This window comes from Cryptococcus depauperatus, chromosome 6 (assembly GCF_001720195.1).
Source record: "Cryptococcus depauperatus CBS 7841 chromosome 6, complete sequence".
In the NCBI taxonomy this organism is placed as follows: Eukaryota; Fungi; Basidiomycota; class Tremellomycetes; order Tremellales; family Cryptococcaceae; genus Cryptococcus; species Cryptococcus depauperatus.
In genome coordinates this window covers 384883-404751 of record NC_089473.1, presented here as the reverse complement: position 1 = coordinate 404751, position 19869 = coordinate 384883, and the positions used below count along the sequence as shown (strand labels likewise).

General features: G+C 46.9%; 8 protein-coding genes across 8 annotated transcripts; 3 read left to right on the top strand and 5 right to left on the bottom strand.

The window, feature by feature from the left end:
• Positions 1–296: 296 nt before the first annotated feature.
• Positions 297–2311, bottom strand: L203_104894 (uncharacterized protein; the record flags this gene model as incomplete). The annotated part of the gene is made up of 6 exons (XM_066214267.1): positions 297–462; positions 523–749; positions 808–932; positions 981–1299; positions 1351–1899; positions 1949–2311. 6 exons carry the CDS (start codon positions 2309–2311, stop codon positions 297–299), a joined length of 1749 nt encoding a protein of 582 aa, XP_066070364.1.
• A 310-nt stretch (positions 2312–2621) lies between these two features.
• L203_104893 (uncharacterized protein) lies at positions 2622–3738 on the top strand (the record flags this gene model as incomplete). Its single annotated transcript, XM_066214266.1, has 2 exons — positions 2622–3109; positions 3156–3738. 2 exons carry the CDS (start codon positions 2622–2624, stop codon positions 3736–3738), a joined length of 1071 nt encoding a protein of 356 aa, XP_066070363.1.
• A 1033-nt stretch (positions 3739–4771) lies between these two features.
• L203_104892 (uncharacterized protein) lies at positions 4772–6820 on the bottom strand (the record flags this gene model as incomplete). Its single annotated transcript, XM_066214265.1, has 8 exons — positions 4772–4861; positions 4919–5629; positions 5679–5803; positions 5847–6017; positions 6064–6384; positions 6432–6525; positions 6573–6751; positions 6802–6820. The coding sequence occupies 8 exons, from the start codon at positions 6818–6820 to the stop codon at positions 4772–4774; spliced, it is 1710 nt and encodes a 569-aa protein (XP_066070362.1).
• A 640-nt stretch (positions 6821–7460) lies between these two features.
• L203_104891 (uncharacterized protein) lies at positions 7461–8783 on the top strand (the record flags this gene model as incomplete). Its single annotated transcript, XM_066214264.1, has 8 exons — positions 7461–7672; positions 7720–7827; positions 7878–7978; positions 8061–8209; positions 8255–8279; positions 8322–8398; positions 8445–8520; positions 8566–8783. The coding sequence occupies 8 exons, from the start codon at positions 7461–7463 to the stop codon at positions 8781–8783; spliced, it is 966 nt and encodes a 321-aa protein (XP_066070361.1).
• Positions 8784–8907: 124 nt separating this feature from the next.
• On the bottom strand, positions 8908–9690 carry L203_104890 (uncharacterized protein; the record flags this gene model as incomplete). Its single annotated transcript, XM_066214263.1, has 2 exons — positions 8908–9094; positions 9188–9690. The coding sequence occupies 2 exons, from the start codon at positions 9688–9690 to the stop codon at positions 8908–8910; spliced, it is 690 nt and encodes a 229-aa protein (XP_066070360.1).
• Positions 9691–10368: 678 nt separating this feature from the next.
• L203_104889 (uncharacterized protein) lies at positions 10369–16951 on the bottom strand (the record flags this gene model as incomplete). The annotated part of the gene is made up of 34 exons (XM_066214262.1): positions 10369–10494; positions 10544–10698; positions 10746–11126; positions 11178–11205; positions 11257–11751; positions 11798–11812; positions 11866–11989; positions 12045–12061; positions 12116–12154; positions 12204–12287; positions 12342–12421; positions 12477–12536; positions 12587–12624; positions 12678–12747; positions 12797–13027; positions 13081–13137; positions 13190–13288; positions 13337–13595; positions 13652–13808; positions 13858–13926; positions 13974–14499; positions 14549–14615; positions 14666–14768; positions 14828–14891; positions 14944–15019; positions 15064–15144; positions 15200–15287; positions 15337–15430; positions 15478–15688; positions 15737–15821; positions 15867–16159; positions 16222–16482; positions 16527–16889; positions 16934–16951. The coding sequence occupies 34 exons, from the start codon at positions 16949–16951 to the stop codon at positions 10369–10371; spliced, it is 4914 nt and encodes a 1637-aa protein (XP_066070359.1).
• A 341-nt stretch (positions 16952–17292) lies between these two features.
• On the top strand, positions 17293–18246 carry L203_104888 (uncharacterized protein; the record flags this gene model as incomplete). Its single annotated transcript, XM_066214261.1, has 6 exons — positions 17293–17370; positions 17442–17521; positions 17627–17731; positions 17785–17866; positions 17916–18172; positions 18219–18246. The coding sequence occupies 6 exons, from the start codon at positions 17293–17295 to the stop codon at positions 18244–18246; spliced, it is 630 nt and encodes a 209-aa protein (XP_066070358.1).
• A 270-nt stretch (positions 18247–18516) lies between these two features.
• L203_104887 (uncharacterized protein) lies at positions 18517–19472 on the bottom strand (the record flags this gene model as incomplete). The annotated part of the gene is made up of 3 exons (XM_066214260.1): positions 18517–18648; positions 18717–18936; positions 18985–19472. The coding sequence occupies 3 exons, from the start codon at positions 19470–19472 to the stop codon at positions 18517–18519; spliced, it is 840 nt and encodes a 279-aa protein (XP_066070357.1).
• Positions 19473–19869: the final 397 nt, after the last annotated feature.

The following is a 19869-nucleotide window of genomic DNA, read 5'->3' as shown; positions in this document are numbered from 1 at the left end:
CTTGATTTAGAATGCAGACAAATTTGAGAAAGAATTGAGAAAAAAAGTAATTTGAGAATACCAAAGAAGCCATAAGAAATTCGCACTGGTGAATGATAAGGAAAATGGAAGCTTGTGGTCGTAACGGGCATTGAGAGACGTTGTCTCTTGTCTAAGTATCAGGGTTGTATATTTGTGTGTATAGAGAGTTCAATACAGATATCTTGCACGTGTCGTGCTGCAAGAGGTTACCGGATGTGAAGGAAACAAAGCCGTCATTTGAATGATCCGCTCTCTGTAAGTCGTGTTTGGAGGGATTAGAATTGTATAGGATTTAAAGCACTAATTCCCCTCTCTTCTTTTTTTTTCAAAGCGGCTTCGACCCACTGGACCATGTTCACATCTAAATATTGATCTGCTTTAAGAAAAGGGTGTTCGAGGAGCTGAGAATATGTGGGCCGCTTGTATGGGTCCTTCTCTAGGCTGCACGAATCATATGGGTTAGAGATGGCTGTTACAGGTAAAATTGAAATGAAGGCCCACCATTTAGCCACGAAATCATTCGCATCATCACTATACCCTGATGGCAGGGTAGGCGCAGGGCCATGAACAATTGCCTGTAATTGCGCAAAAACATTTGTAAAGGTCTCTGGTGGGTATGGGTAACACCCCTTGGCTAGTTCGACAATGGAAAGGCCAACAGACCAGACATCGGAAGAGACAGTGTAGGTTGGATTTTGGTTTACTGTTTCAGATTTGATTCGCTCAGGCTGTGTGAACAAGATCAACACTTAGAACTAATAGATTGGCCGAAAAGAGGAGACATACAGCCATATACGACTGGCAACCAATATTGGTCTTTGCCAAACTCTTTTCCAACTGACCCGAGACCCCAAAATCACAAAGTTTTATCTCGCCCTTCTTGTTGATCAAGACGTTTGTTGGCTTGACGTCTTTCTACTCGTCAGCCTATCACCCAGGGTGGAGAGATTGTGACTGACCTCGATGCATAATTTGCAATTCATCCTTCAAAAACCTCAACCCTCTTACAATCCCTGCTGTTATTCTTCGAAGCACATCCTCTGGGACTCTTTTCTGTGCATTGTCGTGTCCGTCATTCACTTGATCTTTTGCTGTAACTCCTCCTGTTAAAGTATCCAAAGACCCTGCGTCCATGTATTCCATACAATAATAAACACATGATTCAATGGTGAATGCGCCGTAAAATTCGACAATCTCTGGGGCGACTGCTCGGTGAAGAATATCGAGCTCCATAATGATACCGCTAAGTTTGGATTCATCGAGCTCCAAACGCGTTTCCTGTTGCTTGATTAAGCACTGTGCTTGTTAACAAAAGAAGAGCCAGCAAACCTTCATAGCCATCGTAACTCCTGTTGGTCGATGAAAGACCTTGTGGACTGATCCATAATTTCCTTTACCCAGCTCTCCCAAAACCTCAATCTCATCCATGTTAATTTTAAAACTCTTGCCATCCTCAAAGTCCACCCCTTTGGAATGTAAAACTGCCTTTTGTGAAAACCGGAGTGAGCCCGAAGGGTCCATGAAGTTTTTGAAGTCTTGAAACTTGTTGCCTTCCTCCTTGATGGCACCTTTCATTCCAGACAGAGTTAGTCCACCCGGAGGACCTCGTCGACCTGCCAGACTGCCACCACGGCCAATGACAGAAGGGGCGCTGGCGCCCATGCCCATCATACCCAGATTGGGTCTCGGTGGTTTTCCTGTAGCTGCTCGTCTCGCAGCAAGACCAAACGGTCCAGATGCTGGACCAGGAGCACCAATAGAAGCATTCGATGAACGCAGAGCTTGAGAACGGAGAAGGGCGCCCATAGAAGTCGCATTCGGATCGAGTCCACTACCTCCTTGATGTGATGGTGGTGGTCCTTGACGTGATGCAGCAATCTAACGAGAAAGTTAACACGAGGGTACTCTATATCGTCATATGACTAACCTTATCCATCTTGGCCTGCAGACTGGGCAGCATTTTCGTCTGTATGTTGCTGCCTGCAGGACCTCCTCGTACAGCCTGCGCGCCTCTCATGCCCATAGGTGCAGGCAAACCAGGCTTCGCCGCCCCGGGGCCCACGCTAGGATCTCCTTGTGCTATTGGTGTTGGCATTGCCACACTCGATGTAGAGGCATTAGCGGCACAAGTTACGACGGCAGGTGCAGAGGTAAACGTCTGCGGTGGCGGTGGACGTGGAGGAGAGGAATGAGTAGGCTCAACGTCGACAGAAGGCGTGTCTGTAGATTTTTCATCATCAGGTGTGTCACTAACCTTGAGGCTATCAAGATTAGGTGGCGATTCTGCCATTGCTATAGATGCGTTGGCCAAGCGTTGGTTGAGCGCTCGTGAAGTGAAAGAAAATATAAAAAAGGAAAGAAAAGAAGAAGAGATGAAAAGAAAAGAAAAGAAATATTAAATATTCAAAGAATAAAAAAAAAAAAGTTAACCAATTTAAAGTACGCCCTAAGGATTTGTCAGAGGTCCAAGCGGGAATGAGGGCAATAGAATCAAAGACGAAAGTGATGACGGTGGAAGATTTTGGAAATGACATTTAATAATTATCCAAGTTATATCTCTATTCTGTATATTCCTTTTCATCCCATCACTACCATCCATCATGGCACTTCGAGCATATCTAGAGCGCTCTGCCAACCTCTTTCGCAAGAACATTGAAAGAGCGGCGAGGATGGAAATACATCCAGAGACTGGCCCGCGAAGAATCTTTTCATTTTCATCCTCACTTGGTTCAGTGGACCCAGTGGATCAATTTTCAACAGGTTCAGACCAGCAGCTTGGTGGGACCACCACCGCTGAACTTGCCCTCGTTCCCGATGCACGCATGGCAGAGACAACGGCGCAGAGAGACGTTGGGTACAGCCATTTGGCATTCTATGGGTATATGTCGACTGCTATTCCGCCTAGCCAACAAGGCAAGATTAGGACTGGATTTGCTGGATTTAGAAATGCCTCGAGGAGTACGTTGTTTGGGCAGGAGACTTGGGATTTGGACCTTGCTACACATTTAAAAGTAGTGGTTGGATACAGGGGATGGGAAGGATGGAGGAATCGGTGGGTGGTGAATGTTGGAGTGGATGATCGTCCAAAGTATGTCTACGTTATGGTACGGGCTGGATTGATAAGCTGGGCTCAGGACAGACATATTCCAACATCGTCTTGAGATTCCTCCATCGTCATTCTCCACTGCAAGCCCACAATCTCTCGATCCACTCACTCCACCTCTTCCAATATTCTCTACTCTGTATCTTCCTCTCTCTTCGTTCGTTTTAATTCAGAGAGGACAAGTATCATCGTTACCTGTTCCCATGCCAAAGAATCAGGTAAGGACGGTGGGCTTCGCCCTTTTGGGTCGAGATAGGGATGACAACCCAACTGCGCCTGCTCCAGCTGCTCATGGACCAGGTATAGGGGGTATCACCATGGGTGGATGGGGCAAAGCCTCATTGGAAGCAGAGTATAATCCAGAGCTCAAGAGAATGCTTGAAGAGGATCAAATCTTGGGGTCTGAAGCCACGGCTGGAACAAGTATGAGTGAGCCTGTGCCCTCAACCAGCGGAAAATATCATCGTGCCGGAAAAGCTCCGCCTACTGCCGCGACTGATGCTGTACAGACGGAAGCCGTCGGTTTGGGCGATAAAGAGGGATACTATGAATTGTGTTTGAAAAGAGTCGAAGCTATAAGGTGGGATCCCGAGCTCGAACAGGAAGTGGCTTGAAAAGTAGAGGAGTTATGGTAGAGCGTGCAAGAGTGTGCTTTGTTCCAAAGTCATCTAACAGCAATAAGACGAAAAGGATAGTACGGGTGGTGGTAATAATAGTAGGCCGTGAATTCTTCAAAGAGCTTGCTCGTTGCACTCACAAAGCAGGCGACAGAGATATGATGTGGGAATGCACCACTTTCGCATCGCACTGTCAGATTTGCAATCATCTTTATCTGATTGTCAAGCTTTTTGTGTTTTCAGCATACCCAAATTCTCGGCCTTCGTATTTGAAGCCTTTCTACCATGACGAACTTATCCATCCATCACCTGCTCTCTTCCATGTCATCACAAAGTTACTCCCACCAGCTTGGTCGTCTCTGGTCACTTCTTCTGGGAAACACCTACTAGTCCTTAATTATATCTGTCAGATGCCTTAAACCCCATACTACGTGGTTGACAGAATGTGCCCTACCAAGATGCAGCGATTATGAATTCGAAGCTGGACTGTATTGTTGTTGCCATCAAGTAGAACCAGAATTCAGCCTGGACATTAAGGAGTCACATATATATATATTCCTCTTACTAGTTGGACGAAGCACAGTGTTTCATTTGATTATAAGGTTTTTGTCGCAAGGTGTGGTGCTTATAGATATATTTTCTTGACAGCCGTCATCAAGACTTGTTTAGATCTTTTCCAAGATTTCAACAAGACTCCCATAAGTATCCATAAACTTACAAACACAAAAAGTAAGCTAGTCCCAACTGTTACGCCGACCTATAACATTTCCATCGCTGAGCTTCGATTTTCCGCATCCAAGAGACTGATAACCTTATAAGTGCTCCGTCAGCGATGGCTGTCCATCAAGGAAGCAAAGGCCGATGTCACAAGTAGAGATAGAAAGAAATAACCCTTCATCATTTCTAGCTTTGGTCCTTTGTTGGCTACAGGCTCTATAATACTGCTCTATAGCTTTTTTCCCTCATGTTTACGGATCAAACTGGCAAATCTCCACCTCGACCTTCAAAATTCCCCTCGTCATTCAACAGCTTACTCTCGGGAAACATCTCGACCGAAAATCTTGACCTTGGCCCAGTCAGTCAAGACAAGAGCCCTGTTCCTAACGGAATAGAGAGTAGACTACAAGTGTATCATTAACCTCATGTCTGAAAAATGTCAAGAAAAGAGATCGCGTACAACATAAACAGAACGCCAGAACAGCATTGCGGCACTACCCTGAGAAGCATAGTTGTTGTTCCAGAATTTCAAGTCAGCAATCGCTTTTTCAGAGCCAATATAGGCAAGCGATCCCTGGTGAGAGTAGTGGAAAGGAGTGATCTTTGTGGCTCTGTTTAGTTTCTTCACGGTACTCTCAATCTCGCTAGCATCTACAGAAGGATTGAGCTTGAGTTCAGCAAGTTGTCTCTCAAGTTTGGCTTTTTGGCCGAGCTTTTGGAAGACCGAGGCAAGGTAGATACCCTGCTGACTGGCAACTTGAGCAGTAGGAGCGTAAGAAGTGGCAGTACAGTCTCCGATGGCGTAAACACCTTCAGTACCGATCAAGGAGAGATAGTCGTCGACGAGAAGCCCCCTTCGCTGAGTTTGAGCGTAAGAAAGTTTGCCCATAAGATCACGCGTAATGTTTCGAGAAGTGTTTCCAGTAGCCCAAACGAGAAGCCCGTAAGGGATCTCCTTCATCTCCTTGTTGGCATCTTGAACAACAACGCTCTGAGATTTAACATCTTTCACCATGGTTCGAGTCAGGACATCAATCTTGTTTTCCTTAAAAGTAGACTCGGTGTATTCAATAAGCTGCTTGGAGAAAGCGGGAAGAACGTTGGGAAGTGCTTCAACCAGGGTGATCCGAAGTCTGTTGGCAATTTCGGGGTACCACTTCTTGAGATCGTCCTAGACTCATGGTAAGATAGCGCCATACGAAAGGGAAAGCAATACTTGCAATCAAGAAATCGTGAAGTTCGCCAGCATACTCGACACCAGTAGGGCCACCCCCAACGACAACCATATGCATAAGCCGATCAATTTCTTCTTGAGGCTGATCCTTGAATGCAGCAGTCTCGATGCCTGATTCAATGTCAGCGGAAGCTGCAGCCAAGGCGCAACTCACAGTCCATGAGCTTGGTCCTTATCTTGTCAGCGTCAGAAAGTTCCTTGAGGAAGCACGCGTATTCGGAAACGCCCTTAATACCAAACGTCTGATTCTCGCATCCAACAGCGTATACAAGGTAATCATAAGGAATAGTAACAGAGCCAGCTTTGCCCTTGATATCAGAAATATCTGTACACTTCATTAACCAATTATCTTGCATAAATAAAAGACTCACCTTCAAACGTGACAGTTTTCTTTTCAGGGTCAACAGTTCGAGCCTCAGCCTCATAAACAGCAACCTTGCGCTTCTTGTGACGAGTGATGTATCGAGTGGGTTGGATGATCGACCTAGGCTCCAAAGTCCCAACCGTCACTGAAGGTAAAAGAGGGGTGAAAAGAAAGTAGTTTCTGGGAGAGATGACGACGATGTTGAACTCATCCGTATCAAGAGACTTGAGGAAAGACGTAGCACCCCAGCCAGAACCAAGCACAACAAGGGTGGGTTTTGTTGGATCAGCATCAAGCTGTTCACCGGGATGGGCTTGACTTTGAGTCACTGTGACGTAAATCAATAACTCCTCTACGAATACCAAACACAATTACCATAAAAGAACGCGCCGGCGGTACCGATAACAGCAACGAGAGTTACTCTGCCAAAGATTTGCAAGTACCTCCTCCATCGGGAAACCACATATGGCTTTTCGAGTCAGACGTCGCTGTGGGTGCTGCAAACAGACCACACACCTTGGGCTCGGCGAGCTTGGCACTGTGAAGGAGGACAGTCTCGACAGGCTTCTCGCGAGAGACATTTGATCTTGCAGTTGTGGATGAAAAATAAGCAGCCTGCCTTGGGAGCATCCTGGGAAGCAAGCTGGACAATCTCGGCGAGATGGCCTCCCGGACCAAGTGAGACTGCGAGCGTGCTATCGAAAGCAGTCAGATGGCGAGCAACAACATAGTATTGGACACATACCGAGTCGAAGGAGAACCATTGTCAGATGAGTGGAGAGTCGTAACAGAAAAAACAAAAAAGAAAGAGAGAAAGAAAGAACCAACAGAAATTCAAAGTAAAAATAAAAAGATAAGTCGATAACTAATTTCTCCAACCGAATATTACTAACGAAACCCTGAGATTAGATCTGTTCATTACAAAATTCCTAATGCCTGTTGTTACCACCCTATCTGTTTCCGTATATTGGCCCGGCTGGACTGTTGTATGCTTGTAACCGCTGGACATATGTCCGGCCAGTTACCTATATATACGTATTGGGTTGTTGCTAGACGGAGAACCTGCCTAGGTGATAACAGAGTCGGACTCGGTGACGATAAAGACTTTGATCACTTCAAGGCCTGGAGAGGTGCTGGCGTCTTTCACTGCCTTGTCGAGCTGTGCAGCTGCAGCTGGGCACAGGTATGCTACAGCTCTTGAGATCTTTTCACCTAGCCAGTATCATGAAAGCATCGCTGTTGAACATTTCGAAAAAAGTATGTAAAAGTAACAAGTTGAAAAGTCAAGAAATCACTTAATTTTATCTAATCTAGTAGTGATGTCATTACTTTTTCATCGGCGATCACCGACATGACTTTATTCTAATTTCCAAATTACATTCCAGCTTTTTTACATTTACAGCAATGCCTGCATTTACCAACGCTATACTTTTCTGCTTTCCTGCAGCGTCGCTGGGAGCTTCATCCACTGAGCTTCCCCTATACGCCCGCAACGACTTGACGCAACGGCGAAAGAGAGGGAGTGATGGAGAGCAACCTGTGGACTATGTCCCGGCAACCTTGAAGGCTGTCGTTGCTAGCTACTTTCCCGACTGGATGTTGGTGCTGGCACTCTTGCAAGTCATAAAAAATATCCATGGTGAAGCTGACGTCTACTCGGCAGGGGAATGCAGATTCTGTTGAACAAATCGAGTGGCCATCAGCGAGAATTTTCCTTGACTGACATCTCCATTCAACATTCGTATGCAGAACATGAGCGTGTACCACCGGGGTGAGCCGTTGAAGGATATACAGCGAATAGACCAGGCTGACATGAGGCAGATTGCTTGCCTTCGTGTCCGTTGGTGTGCCTCTGATAGTGCTCGTTCCACTGGGCGCTCTGGTGGCTAGGAATGCCTGGGATATGCACAACTCTATCCTCGGTGAGTGATGACTTGTCTGCTGCCATGCCAACCTCTGTAGGTCTCTTTATGTCATGCCTCATGACGGGGGTCATCACGCAAGTCATCAAGATGTCGGTCGGTCGTCCTCGTCCAGACCTTATCGCCCGGTGTCTCCCTGTGAAAGGTGCAGCGGATCACCCAGTGTTTGGCCTATCCACCGTCGCTATCTGCACCAACCCAGATCAATTCCTCCTCAAAGATGGCTTCAAGGTGCGTCGTGCTATACAAATTTTGGTAGAGCTAACGTGGGACTAGAGCTTTCCGAGCGGGCATAGTTCACGTCAGTACTGCTAACGCACATCATAGACTGATCAGATAGCAGTCTCTTTTGCCGGGCTCGGTTTTCTCAGCTTATATTTGGCCGGCAAGATGCACCTCTGGGACATTCGAGGCCATCGGGTAGGCTTGACATGCTACGAGTAACCTCGGCTGATGTGGATTGCAGACGAGAGCTTGGGCTGCTCTTGTGCCTCTGCTTGGCGGAGCTATGGTTGCTATCAGTCGTACCAGAGACAACAGGCGTAAGTTTCCTATCGGTTGGACACTCTGACCCTGCGTCTCGCTAGATCACTGGCAAGACATTGTCATCGGCTCCCTCCTCGGCGTCTTCATCTCCTGGGTCTCCTATCGCACCTACTACCCACAGCTCAGCCATCGTCAATGTCACCTCCCTCTCGCTCCCCGCGCCGACCCAGATGCGTTTGAGGATTCCATGCAAGATGATGACACTGAGGGCGACAGCGTTGAGCTGCTGTCTGGAGAACGCAGAAACGAAACAGCCTAGAGAGATGTTCAGTAGCTTGCAGCGTCCGGCCTCACGCTAGAGTATTACATGCAATCTATAGTACGTTTGATCTCTATGCACATATGCAGAATACACCTTGACCCAACGATTTGCCCAAGACGAATCATTCTCCAAGCAGACTCTTGCCCTCTTCGTGAGGGCTTTTCGTAAACTCGACGTTGTGCTGCCTTAACAAGTCTTCCAGAAATCCGATATGAGCCACCGCCTTGCGCAAGACGACTGCCTTGGAATCCGTGGGCAGTGACGAAGGGATGCTGCCACGGAGCGACTGGAAGCCCAGGTTGATAGACCTACGCCGTCAGACCCGCCTATCCTTACAGACTCACTCTCTCCTCTTTTGCTCTGACATGAGATGGGCCAGTCGTCTTGACTGGCCGACCGACATTTTGTCCTGCGCTGTCTTGTCCACTGCTCTGAAACCCGCCGACGGTGACGGATGGACGCCACGGCCTCGGTACAAGGGCGGATACACCGATGGCGCTGCCGGCGGGTGTATCGCGCGCAGCGGTGGTGACGAGGCATCGTACAACGCATGGTGAGTGCCACGGTACTCGTACACCTCGCTGCGATGCCGTCCCCGCCCCCGTCCCCTCGCCAATCGCGGCGACGAATCGTACCCATAGTATGTCGGAAGGGTGTGATGGCTGGCAGAGGCCTCGCGGGCGTACATATGCAGCCGCCCAGAGGTGTGCTCCGACTCACCGCTGCTGCTCGGTGGCCCTCCTCTGCTCGGCGGCCTCCAAAACACCTCTCGCGGCGGCGGCAGCGTGATTCGTGGGAGACACTCTCGCAGCGGACTTGAAAAGGCAGCACTCGACGACGGCGACGGTGACGCTCGGCGATACGGATGGGCACGGGGGACTGATATGGGCACAGGGGTAGCCATGGTAGTGGTGGTGGGTGTCAGCGTAGACGACGGATGTTGTTTGACCTGGTAGGAGCGTCGCTACACCACTGCTCTCGTCGACAGATGCAACGTCAAGACTGCCTGTCACCTTTCTTGTGTCCCCCGGTGACTCTCTGTCGCTCAACACAAAGCATTCCTTGCAGTTCCCGCGTTTTCTTCTTTCTCCTTTCAACTTTTTTGATTATCCAGCAAAGGATGGAAAGGAGTGCGGCGAGGTTGACGAGCTTCGGCGGGGGGTAGATGAGGCAGCACAAAGGGCGAAGGATATGGGGTGCTACACTGGCGAGCAGATAGTGGCTTGATGTGTTGAGCTGGCAGCGGATTCGGTGTGTGTTGGTAGGCAGGCAGCACACGGCGTGTATGTGTTGGTCCATTTGTTGAATGGTAGTAGGCCAAGGTGTCAACATGTAGAGCCGTCTTTAAGAGCGCATCAGGAGATGACGCTATAGCATGGCGTCGAGAAGCTATGCAATGTATGCATGGTGTACCAGTTAGCTATCTATGAATATGCCGAGGATTAATAGAAACTGTTTACAGAGAAACAACATGCCATTATATCTGCTGTACGATTGATGCTGGCTGAATGTTCTTGAGCACACACTCATTGTGACACACCCAGGGTTACAACCTTCCCCACATCATTCCCCCGTCTACCATCTACTTGTCCTCCCTCTTAGCCTCGTCCTCTGCTTCCTTTTTCTCTGCCATCTTGTATAGCTCTTTGTATTTGCCAGATTTTTCGCAAAGTGTTTTGAATAGGGAACTGTTCCTACGGAGAAGATTCTGGAGTGACAGGTTAGACGCTGGGTTAGAAACATGGCAATATCCTTACAATTGGGGTATCAAACTCCGCAATACAACCATCTGCGAGAACGAGTAACCTGTCGTAATCAACGACAGACGACAAACGATGAGCAATCGTCAAAAGAGTCGACTCTTTGAATTCTGAGCGGATTGCGGCTTGTATCGCCTCGTCAGTAGCAAAGTCTACCGATGCCGTGGCTTCGTCCATAATCTAAATGTTGGTAAGAAACCTGTAACACCAGCGTTGCTCACAATCAAATTAGACCTCCTCAGCAATGCTCGCGCCATTGCCACCAACTGTCTCTGCCCCTGAGAAAAGTTGTTTCCACCAGCAGAGACCTCTGATGTGAGGGTTATGGAAGTCCTACTTCCGCCAGCAGAGCTTGCCACAGACCCAAGAGCGGATGCTGCCGACGATTGAGCAGCATCCTCTGCCATCGTCGCGTCCAAATGACGATTTGATGCAACACGACTAGGAGCACGACTAGCAACAGGAGTATTGTCTTGAGGTCCTAGGTTGACTCGAGAAAGAGCATCATAGAGTTCTGCGTCCGTATGCTCATTGAAAGGGTCAAGGTTTTCACGAACAGTGCCCGAGAACAGCACTGCATCTGGGGTGGATATTAGCATCATCACTTGGTTTGGTCAGCAATCTGACATACCCTGTGGAATGTAGGTGATACGTGAACGCTAGTAGCGATTAGCAGGGAATACTTTGCTGCAACTCACCAAGTCATCAACACCTATAGATGTGATATCAATCCCATCAAGCCAGATACTGCCCGAAGCGGGATCTGTAAATCTCAACAAGCTCATGCCCAACGTAGACTTGCCACTTCCTGTGCGACCAATCAAACCAATCTTTTCGCCTGCCTTAACGTCGAATGAACCTTTGAAAACGGTAGGAAGATTTGGGGCATATTTGATCTCTACGTCCCTCACGCTAAGGAAATCCGGAGACTTGTTATTGGAAGGCCAATAAGCTGGTGGACGGTGGCTTGGAATGAATGCAGGGGGCTCCTGGGGAAGGGTCAAGTACTCTTGGACACGCTCAACAGAGTTAAAGTCCATCTCCAACTGGCCCCAGAAACGCGAGACCCAGTAGCAAGCAGAGACAAAAGATTGTGCAGATACAATGGCCATACCTGCAGAACCAGCAGGCACTGCTCCGCTGAGAGCCAACAAAGTAGTGAGAGCAACGGAGATAGAGCCGAGAAAGTCGAAACGAAGAAGAAGCTAGAGAGATATGAGCCAAAATGAAAATTACAATCATGCAGCATACCCAACGGTTCATCATCTGTTCCTTCGACGTCAACGACCTAGACGATTCGAACGATCAAGCATACGTACCCAGTAATAATAGAACGCTTGGTTGGTCTTGTCGACTTGTTTACAAAGCTGCTCCATAAATCGCGTTTCGGCAGAGAACGCTCTAACAGAAACGACACCATCGAGGAGTTCGGCAAAACCAGAGCTATTAACTTTGTGTTATCACTGATTCTGGTAGATCTTTGACGTTGATGTCTTACAAAATCGGCGATTTAAGCTATGTATGTACTTGTTAGCATAACGTTTTCTATCCTAAGTAAAAACTACTCACGGTAGCCTCTAACCGTCTTAAGCTTCTACCAACACGCAACTACAAAACGATTCAGCATGCATGTCTTTGGAATGACAGTCAAACTCACATATAGAACAGAGTATTGATAATACATATAGCTAATAATTGCAGCAGGAATCAAGAACCAAGGAACAATAAACGCCACGACAGCCTTTGATGACAAAATCAGTCTATTTGTGTGATTGAGACGAAAAATCTGACTCACAATAGCGCCAATTAAACTAGCTACGTAGATTATGACCGTTCGGAGAGCACCATTGAGATACGAGTCTATCGTCTCGACATCTTTTTTAAAACGATCAGTATACGGGCATTTAATGGTAGATGCAATCTGATGTACCTCGGGAGAAGCGATTGATGATACGGCCAACCGGAGTAGTGTTGAAGAACCGGACGGTAGCTGAGTGTCTCGTGAGCAGAACCCCTCCATTCAGCGCAGACGAAACTCGCCTCTCATGACTCGATCAAGCAGACGATTGTGTAGGTTGCTATGTCAAGCCCATAAGCGTGTTTCCTCCAATTGTGGAGGTTGTGTTCTTACACAGCTGCCCTATACGAGCTCCATGCCCCAATACCCGATGACGCTATACCCAAAAGAGCCGCGCCGAGGACTATGACCAAAATCAGCTATACAAAGGACTTAACATCAATTGTTCTCACCAATAGCAGTGTAGACACTAAGGTAAAACGTGGGATTAGTGTCTGCCGGGGGGAAATTCAGTCTCATACTGGCAGCATCGACTGGTGCTGCGAGACTAGTATTGACGGCCTGCCAAGCGCGATGGTGCAAGACATGCTGATGAAAATCGTTGTTTAGATACTGACTGGTATAGTCGTAATAAGCAGGTTTGTATATTGAGAAGAAAGTTTGGAGCTGTTGATTACTGTAAGCTGTAGGCAAAAGATCAACTTTCAAGTCTACTATATTGTATGATTCCAATTACCTTCGCCCCAGACTTTGAGCCAGAATCGTTCGATAATAGTGAACGCCTGGCCCAAAACTACAACCTCGTCAGTCACTGTTGAATAGTAGAAGAATTCGAAACTAGTTACTCAATACTACGATGGTCCATGCCCATGTGGTATAAGTGGCGGCCACTATATAGAGCTTATAAGTCTCCCACTTGACATTACCAACAGCACGCTCCTCGTCTATTGTTTATTGTTAGTGCATATGACTTTGTGAATTGTAAAACTTACCTTGTATAAGTTTCTTTCCAGGACCTTTCTTTTTTTCTTTCTTCACCTCCTGTATATCCGCATCTTCACCCGCCATAACCTCTTCTTCCTTCTCTTCCTGCTTATGAAGCTCAGCTTCTTCCATGGCAACAAGTCCATTTAAAGCGCATTGAGATCGAAGTTGATTAGGGGTTCCTTGAGCATCTACACGACCATCAAGAATGCGAATGAGATAGTCGGAAGAGGAGAGAAGCAGCTCAACATGGTGAGAGACGAGAAGCTGTAGAAAAAAATATTCAGCCTCGTTCAAAAAATGGAACTAGGCATTCGACACACGACAGTACGACCTTTCAAGATGGAACCGTTGAGGCATTTGTCAGTCAAGTGCTTGGCAGTGTGCGAGTCAACGGCGGCAAGAGGATCGTCAAGAAGGACGTGTTGAGTATAAGAATAGCAAGCTCTCGCAAGTGCTACACGAGCCTTTTGGCCACCACTTTTGATTTGTTAACGTAACCGTGAGCCATGACACGCCTTGTACTTGCCTCAAAGAAACACCTTTTGCACCAATTTCTGTTTCGTCGCCGTCTTCAAGGATTTCTAGATCCGGGTTTCTGATATTGTAAGAATGTGTCCTTTGTATGAAGCTTGTAATACTCACAAGGCACAAGCGTCTAGTACCATCTCATACCTATTTGCATCAAACGTTTCTCCAAACAGAATATTATTCCTGATTGAGGTTTGCTGTAACCAAGGCGTCTGGGCCGCGTATGCAATAGAATTCCTCAAACCAGTTTTTGGATCCAACTGGGTTGTAAATTTTGGTAAATACGATTTACCACTGAGAAGCTCCATCTCACCGAGCAGAGCAGTGAGGACAGCAGATTTACCAGAACCAGTGGGCCCAGTTATGACAGTAAGTTTACCAATGGGAAACTCGATGTTCAAATCAGAGAGCATGAATCTGGGCTCATCGACAACTGTACTTGATTCCGTGTTAGTACTTTGGTCCAAGGTGGTAGGTCCACCTTGAACAAGCTGGGTAGGCTTGGCTGCCTTGTCAGAATCCTCAGAGGAGCTTTGCTTGCCGGAATTCCACATGAATGTTGCGTTTTCAAAAGCGATACGCGTTTTTTCATTGGGCTCAATTTCACCCGAATTCTTAAGGGAAGATACCCAGTCGGGAACTAGAAAAGTCAGTTGTTTGGAATCCTCTGTGTACCAATTTGAACCAACCCTCATCCTCAGCCAAGAAATCCTCGATACGCTTGATAGATACGAGAGATTGTAGAATGATGACAACCTATATGGGTTGAATAAGCCGACTTATTCCATAACGTATGACTAACGTACGTAGGTAGGAATAATATTGAGTGGAAGACGAAGCATAGTAAAAAGGGAGATAGCCGTAAAGGCCACAGACACTGTCAGATCTCGCTTTTCAATAACGATATAGCTGGTTTAATATGAGTTTACATCATAATGTAGTTGATCAACACTTGCCAGAAGAAAGACACAAGTGTGACAAGTATAGGCGCAATGGACCAAAGCATTGAAAAGAAGATGCCATTGATAAGCGCTGTGAATAGAGTCATCAGTATGAGAAGCTGATTGCACAGGAAAACATATACATCGAACCATCTCTTTCATTTCTTTTGCCCTCGCTTCTGCAGCTCTCGCTCTCCATTGCTCCACCCATGCGAAAAACTACAGATTATCAGTAGAAGCCATGAGCAAAGTCTTTTACTGACCTTGATAAACTGGATAGCTCCGATAAGCTCATTCATGACCCCAATACGCTTGTCTCTAGCTTTGAGTAGTTGTTGGGTGATCTATTCGCACTCAAATTCAGTTTGCCTATCGAGACCAAGACATGAGAAAGTTCACCTTTACACTCCGACTAGAAACAAAAGAGTTAAGAGGCACAGCAACAGCGAGCACAATCGTACCAGCAAAGGCTGACCAGCCTAGGATGCTATAGACTAGATGAGCGGATGCAATCTCGCTTTGGTTTGTAGATTCACCTGTAGAGAAAAATGGAAGCAACAATGATCTCGAACGGGGCACTGTATATAAAGTAGGCACCGCTTACAGTATTACTGATCCTAGTGGTGTCCCCTTAAAAGGCGTGTCAGTGACGAAAATGCAGTAGTATCTCAACATACCAGACATGAGGTTGACCACCTTCCCACTATCAGCATTGCTCATCTTTGTCTCCTTGCCGTCCTTTTCCGTAGTCTCGTCTTCAGATCTAGACACCACGCCAGAAGCATCCTTGCGACGAAGAGCTTTATCATAAATGGCAGCAGTGAGCTCGGCTTTGATTCTAACGGCTGCACGGCGACCGTGCCAGAGATGAAGAAGGTCAACAAGAGCCTGACAGCTTGCGTCAGGCCATACATAAGACAAGAGAAAGAGACGTACCTTGAGAATCGAAGCAAGGAGAGCACCGAAAGCAAATACATATGCTCGTGAGATTGCTTCTCGCGACTTGGTGTCTAATCCATCGCTATTGAGATGTTAGTTACATTCAACCCAAGACCAGATAACCCACAGAATCCTCTTCAAAAAGTAAGGCCCGGCATAATTTAAAATGACAGAGACAAACGTTAGACTTGCATCTAGAGCCAAGTCCAACCGATTAGCAATAAAAAGCTTCATGGCCAGCTTCCTTGTCGTTAATTGCCTAAACCGCTCAAAAACGATGACGGTCTGTTGGGTGAGCGAAAGATGCGGCAGATTCTCTGGTTCAAGCTCCTGTGTGTTGCCGAATTTGATGAAAGAGTCGACCCAGCTAAAACTCATCCATGAAAACAACGTGACTTCATCATCAGAAGCGACAAGAGGCTGGTGTAAACAAAAGACCCAAAACGTAAGCACGCACACAAGTCAATCAATGAAGACCTCACCAGTCGCGAAAGGACTTCTGGGTCAGCGAGTTTCAAGCCTCCAAAGACGGCAACCATTAGAGTGGTAGCAATGATGTTGAGAGCCTCTAAAACAAGCCGCGAAATCGTGGCCCAGACGGGGAGGGCTCCAATGATGGTATGGATGTACCATGCCTGGCACACCGTATACAGCGACGTGCACCAGAGAAGCAAGGTGACGATAAAGACAGACCAAGGAGGTGTGGTGAGAGGCCGGAAGGTGAGGACGAAAAACAGGACAATCTAGGGAAGTCAGTATGATAAAGAGACTGAGATATGACACACACCCATAGAGAAACCATACCAAACGAAATAAGTAAATCTCGAAGCGTGCCATCATTCCTGTCTGCCAGTTTCATAATGTCCCAGCCGAGAACTCCGGTCCAGACGGCTGCTTCTGCCAAAGAGATTGAGCTGAGAGCTACCTGGCGCCATGATTCAGGCTTTCTGAATTCCTTGCTTGCGATCTGGTCTGCCGTAGGAGGTTCAGGAGGGACTAGTGATTCGAGCGTGACAAAATCGGCAAAGTATGGAGCCATGACTTTCTGAGCATAACTGAGCGGAGGCAGCGTCACGAGAAGGGGAATGAGGACGATGACGAGAGACGCGATTGTTCGAATTGCAGAGATACTGTAAGACGATGACGGGTCCTACATGGCTGTCAGTGGTATTCGAGTATAAGAAATAAACTGACAAAAGTAGAAAAGTCCATGATAATGCGTCCTGCAAGAGTACACGCCAGTTGACAACGACTTGACTGGATGTATCCTATTGCAAAGACAATCTTTTCCAATGTATAAATGCAAAACCACAATTCAAGTAAATTGAATTCGAGAAATGGTTAGTTTGATAACGCTCTGATCTTCACAATCAAGGAAGTTTCAGCTTGGGGCCCCGGAAGTCATTACATAGCACGCCTAATTGATGACTTGGAGTTGGCTTGCCTAATCTGTATAAATTATTGCGACGTTTCCATCTTGAACTTTGAATTATTATATATATTCGTAAAAGCACTCTTCCGTCTTTTTTGTCAAGCTCAACAAGAAAGAGACAATGTCACAAGAAGCAAATAGAGAATTGGCGAGATTATGGCGTGTTTCCAGAACGGTTCACGAAATGTGTCGGGATCGAGCAAGTCTTGCATTCACATCTGAGAATGCGAGTGTTGTGATGGACGCTGGCTGATTATGGATGGCCTGTAGGGTTATCTGCTTGCCGATTATGAGATAAACGTTTTGTTTGAAGAGTTTAAGGAAAGACATGGAGCAACTGGATCTGTCGAGTGAGTTTGGAGTTGAAAGTAGCATCTATCCGGGGAGCAGCGGAGGTGGTTACTGGGGAGGACGGTATACGCGCAGCCGAGGATATTTGGCTGACACATACTTAGCCGAACCAACATGAGCTTTGATGCTATACATGAGAATGATAGCACGGACAAGATATTTGTCTACTTTTGCTCCGACAAGAATGTCAGCAAAGCATCCATGAAGACGTGCGTCCAAGGCAAATAATAATAATAAGAGGTCTGATGGTTTGCATGCTCAGTTTCATCGGCTCAATGGACAAGATGGGTGCTAGACGAGGGATTATTATTTGGAGCGAAAAAATATCTCCAGCTGCCAAAAAGGTTCAACATCTTGCCAATTTTACTCCAAGCAATACTGACAACGTTTTAGACATTACAAGAAATGCAGTCTGAATACCACCTTGAAGATTTCCCCGAATCTGACCTTCTCGTGAACATCACAAAACACTTTCTCGTTCCCAAACATACCGTCATGAAGCCGGAAGAAAAAGCAGCTCTCGTCAAGCGATATCGACTGAAGGAGACTCAGTTACCGCGTATCATGGTCACAGATCCAGTGGCCAAGTATTACGGGTTGAAGCGAGGCCAAGTGATGAAAATTGAACGGGCGAGTGAAACAGCCGGACGGTCAGTTGTCTCCAAAAGTCAAGACCGTCTTACTAACACTCTATAGGTATATAACCTACCGTATCTGCATGTAACGACTTCTTCATATTTTCTACCTCTAGTGTCATGTATGATGCTTACCTAAAAGCACATCGTGAAATGTACCCAATCATCGTCAAAACAAGCCCATCGCGGCATCGGTACAGACGATTTTGCAAAGATGCATATGCTAGATGAATATTATTGAGATTATATTGTCTAAGAACAAGATGACATTGGTAACAATCATTCCATCGCCGCCCGTTCTAACGCCTCCATTCTCTATACTACCACAATTGTCCACACGGCATTTGCGTCCTGCGCTTCTACCTCAACTTGTCACTTGCTCCGCCCTTCGGCTCCATCGTCACCTCGGTCTTATATGCCACATCGTTTCCCTGTTGTACCGGCACTCGACGGACAGCCTTGTGATCCCGTTGCTGTCGCATCCACGCGCCCTGCCGACTCGTCAGCTTTTCGTACAAGCATTACTAACCCCAAGCCAAACGAAGCCTCCAACACTTACATCCATCGGTCTACTCATTCTAACCCAAGCCTCTTCTAGAGCCTTTTGCTCAGCCATCTTTCTCTCCAAACGCAACCGGTCGTTGGTAAGGTCAAACCCTGGCTCGCCGAGTATGAACCCTCCATCTGTCGAAGGAGCAGCTACAGCGTCCAAGGGGTCCATTGAAATAGGTCCAGTATAGCCAACGCCAGTCAGGGCAGAGAAAAACACAACGATACAACTGCATTACGTCAGCACGATCCTTTGCAAGCAAAAAAACAAAACTTGCGAGAAAAAGACGATTAAAAATGGCAAACTTCCTCTCTTGACACCTCTCATAAACTTTGCGCCAATCGCTCTCCCAATTCTCTGTGGCGTCAGCCGTTGCAAGTCTATCCCCCGAGACGTCGCTCTGGCTATTCTCAAACGCCTCAGCAACAATCTGCTCGGTCTCGGAGGACGGTCCATACTCGACATGTCGAAATGTGATCTCGTTGGCGACGGTGAAGGCGTACCGGTCGAAGTTGGCGAAAGCATCGAAAAAGAGCCATTCTCCGCGGCAGAGTACGATGACCACGGCGAGCAAGGGGTTGACGGTGGACTATGAGGAGGAGATATGTGTTTATAAGGGAACATTTGATAGTGAATGTTGATATTTGGAAGCTTGATTGGGAGCACAAGCGAGGACGGAAAGATTGATGTCTTCATGGCGAGAGCGTGAGATTGTCCAAGTCTTGAAGATGAAGTGTATGACCCAGCACCTGGCACCGTTTCCATAGATGCGATGAGAAAGAAAGTAAAGAAAGAACATAGTTGGGAGATGAATGCCTAGTATTATAATGATGATTTTGGATTTAGGCCATCTGAATTATGGTCTGTCACTAATTCATTATGCAATGCGATACTAGCCAAAATGCTACAGTCTAAAACGTTTTAAACCGGTTTAAAGCCAAACTGTTTGTTAGATCTCTGTAGATGTGACTGAAGATTTGCATGGAAGACACAATCTAACAGCATCTTGGAACTAAAGACTAGTCAATCCGAGTCGTGAGGACACGTCTAGTGACCTACCACGCTCAGTTTCATATGAATGTTGGTAAGAGTGCCATCCTCCACTAGTCCCATTCCTCATTCTACCATGCCGTATTTTGAATCCGACCAAGCATCAATCGAA